The 2,625-nt window shown below is 39.8% G+C and overlaps 1 protein-coding gene across 3 annotated transcripts; it reads left to right on the forward strand.

The window, feature by feature from the left end:
- Positions 1 to 17: 17 nt before the first annotated feature.
- On the forward strand, positions 18 to 2,124 carry ppp1r3da (protein phosphatase 1, regulatory subunit 3Da). Of its 3 annotated transcripts, none has more exons than XM_031286843.2 (2): positions 18 to 282; positions 598 to 2,124. In XM_031286843.2, exon 2 carries the CDS (start codon positions 626 to 628, stop codon positions 1,535 to 1,537), a length of 912 nt encoding a protein of 303 aa, XP_031142703.1. In that variant the 5' UTR covers positions 18 to 282; positions 598 to 625; the 3' UTR covers positions 1,538 to 2,124. The 3 variants fall into 3 exon arrangements, with proteins under 3 accessions (XP_031142703.1, XP_031142704.1, XP_031142705.1); XM_031286844.2 differs by having other exon boundaries at positions 48 to 277; XM_031286845.2 differs by lacking the exon at positions 18 to 282 and adding an exon at positions 319 to 478.
- The last annotated feature ends 501 nt before the right edge of the window (positions 2,125 to 2,625 follow it).

Raw genomic sequence — 2,625 nt, forward strand, 5'->3', positions numbered from 1 at the left:
CTCCCATGCAACGTCTGTGATGTTGGTCCGTCAAGGCTTCCTGATAACTGCGCACATATTAGCTGATCGCCATCGAAGGCACTATACAGACATATGTATGTTTGAGAGATATGAAGCTGGGTCACTAGTTACACATCAGGTTAAGTGATTGCGACGAACAGCGGAGACTATGACGAACAGAAACGCGCATCTCTAAAATAAATACTAACGTTATGGAATGGAGGATCCAACTTAGGCTACACCCTGCAGCTTAGATACCGCTTCATATCTTTATATTGTGAGGTGATGTCAACGTCTAATTTCATTGAAACATAATACAGGCAGTATAAGTAATGCTACAACTGTACAGAAAGAGAAATATGTATGTAATTATGCACGTACTCCCAGAGTACACGCCCACTCTGTTTCCTGCTGGGACCGTTTCCTTCTTGTCATTTTTACAAGTTGTTGTCAAATTTGCTCAAAATCTACATTTTAGGTAGGGCCTACATAAATTGTACACTAATGTTACAACTGGGTAATTATGCTTCAGATAAGAGTATGTTTTTTGGATGAATGTGACATAATACTAATACATTATGCTTCACAACTTTACAGGTGAGCAGGACACCAGTTCTCACAGAACATGGATAGAGGGTGGTTTATTGGACATGAGAGGATTTCCCCTTTAAAGGAGGAGACGTCCAGCTCTTACAGCAGTATCTCAAGGCCCTGCATGACCATCAACCTGACTGAAATGCTTCAAGCTGACAAACCTAGTGCAGTAAAGAAGCCAGTTCCAATCCGCCCCCCAAGCCCCAGAGTCTCTCTGCCAAGGGAGTTCCACCACAGTCTCTCCTGTGAACCCACGCCTAAACCCATCATCCGACAACGGTCACGCTCTCTGCCTTCCACCACAGAGAAAAAGAAGCAATGCAGAAATGTTGGTGTGCGGTTTGTTGACTCTTTGGGGCTCGACCTCGAAGACATCAAACTTTTTAAATCTGCAGAGGAGCCATTTGTACCACATCATGTTGCCTTCAGATTGTTGATGGGTGCAGAGTTGGCAGATGGAAGGCATCTGGAGATATCCTTGCCATACTTGAAGCCGGTTTTTGCCCAACAACCTGGAGACCAGCAAGGATTCCTGCATCGCCTCAATGAGCAGAAAGTGTGTCTGGAGAGAGTATTGTGTTTTGAACTGGGTGTCATCGGAATCACCCAGGTCCTCAATTTGGACTTTGAGAAGGATGTTATAGCTCGATATTCATTTACAGAGTGGAAGAACTGCACAGAAACTAAGGCCTCTTGGGTGTCCACCATCACCAAGACCTGGGAAGGAGGAGGGGGCAAACTCAGTTATGATACATTTCGTTTTCACCTGCCTGTTCCTCCCTTTTTGCAGCCAGGAGCAGTGTTGCAGTTTGCTATTCAATACAAAGTATGTGGGGCTGAATACTGGGACAACAATAATGGAGAGAATTATAAGTTAGTTTGCCATAACTACAAGCTCACTGTGCCCAAAGAATGTGAGGATAGCATGGTGCACTTCATTTAGGATACTGACTAAAGGTAGAATACATCTATTTAGTGCACTTCATGACTGTTGTCAGCAAGACATAATATATGCATAACTGCAATGTGACATAACATAATGTTAATATTGTTAGACTTACAGAAGATTTCTTTGAATCAAGTTAGATTCAAGATAAACTGTCAACTCTGGCGGACTGAGAGAGTGAGTGAACACAAACACTAATGCACTTCTACCTGATGTCAACTTGCCACAGTGCCACTGTTTTACTTTTATGTTCTTTTTTAAAATGGCACTCTATGATTTGATTTTCCTGGCTTTTAAAAAAAGCACTTTAAAGTGGGCACATCAAATGGAAGTGACCCCCACTGACCGTTACATAAATATTCAGTGCAGTTGAAATGAATGCATGTCAGTCCACCGTTTTCTTCAAGCTGGGGATCTGACATGAATTTATAGTTTTATACAATTAAGTGTTTTTCTCTGTATTCAGAGTTTATTTTTTGAGCCAAATGTTGTCACAACAAATGCCAAAACCATGCATGATACAATTTAATTGAATCAGAAATGAATGCATATTTTGTTTAACAATAAAGCACCATTCCACATAATGTTTGTATTATTGTTATTTTACTAGTGTAATTTATATTTTTGTTGAAAGCTGAAGTTCCCCTCTTCTCCTGACTAACTTCCACCAGCTTCTGTGACTCAGCGGGTTTCTCGTAGCTTTCTTTCATTAGTCTTCCTGAAAAACTGTTCAAAACATATCAACAAAATATTAAAACATACCGGTAGTTTTCTGTATGGTTTCAGCTAAATGGGAATAAACTATTGAAATCACCACATGCAGCTACAAGAAGAACAGATCCCAGGAGTTGTCAAAGTTCATAGAAAATGTAGTTATCGAATACTAACACTAATTGTGTTTATCTTTGTGAAAGTGGGGAGTTGCTTTAAATGTACTATATGGCAAACCTTTTTAACATAAAATCTAAAAAAAATAGAATTATTGAGCTCAATAATTTTATTATTGATTATCGCATTTTTGATCTAATAAATTCAGGGTAATGAGCATGGAACCAAAATAACAGAGAACAAAGAGGAGACTGGTG

Source organism: Sander lucioperca, chromosome 12 (genome assembly GCF_008315115.2).
Source record: "Sander lucioperca isolate FBNREF2018 chromosome 12, SLUC_FBN_1.2, whole genome shotgun sequence".
Lineage (NCBI taxonomy): Eukaryota > Metazoa > Chordata > Actinopteri > Perciformes > Percidae > Sander > Sander lucioperca.

Bases quoted from the DNA above. Each gene is read 5' to 3' on its own strand.
- ppp1r3da (XM_031286843.2), top strand. From the start codon at position 626: ATGGATAGAGGGTGGTTTATTGGACATGAGAGGATTTCCCCTTTAAAG.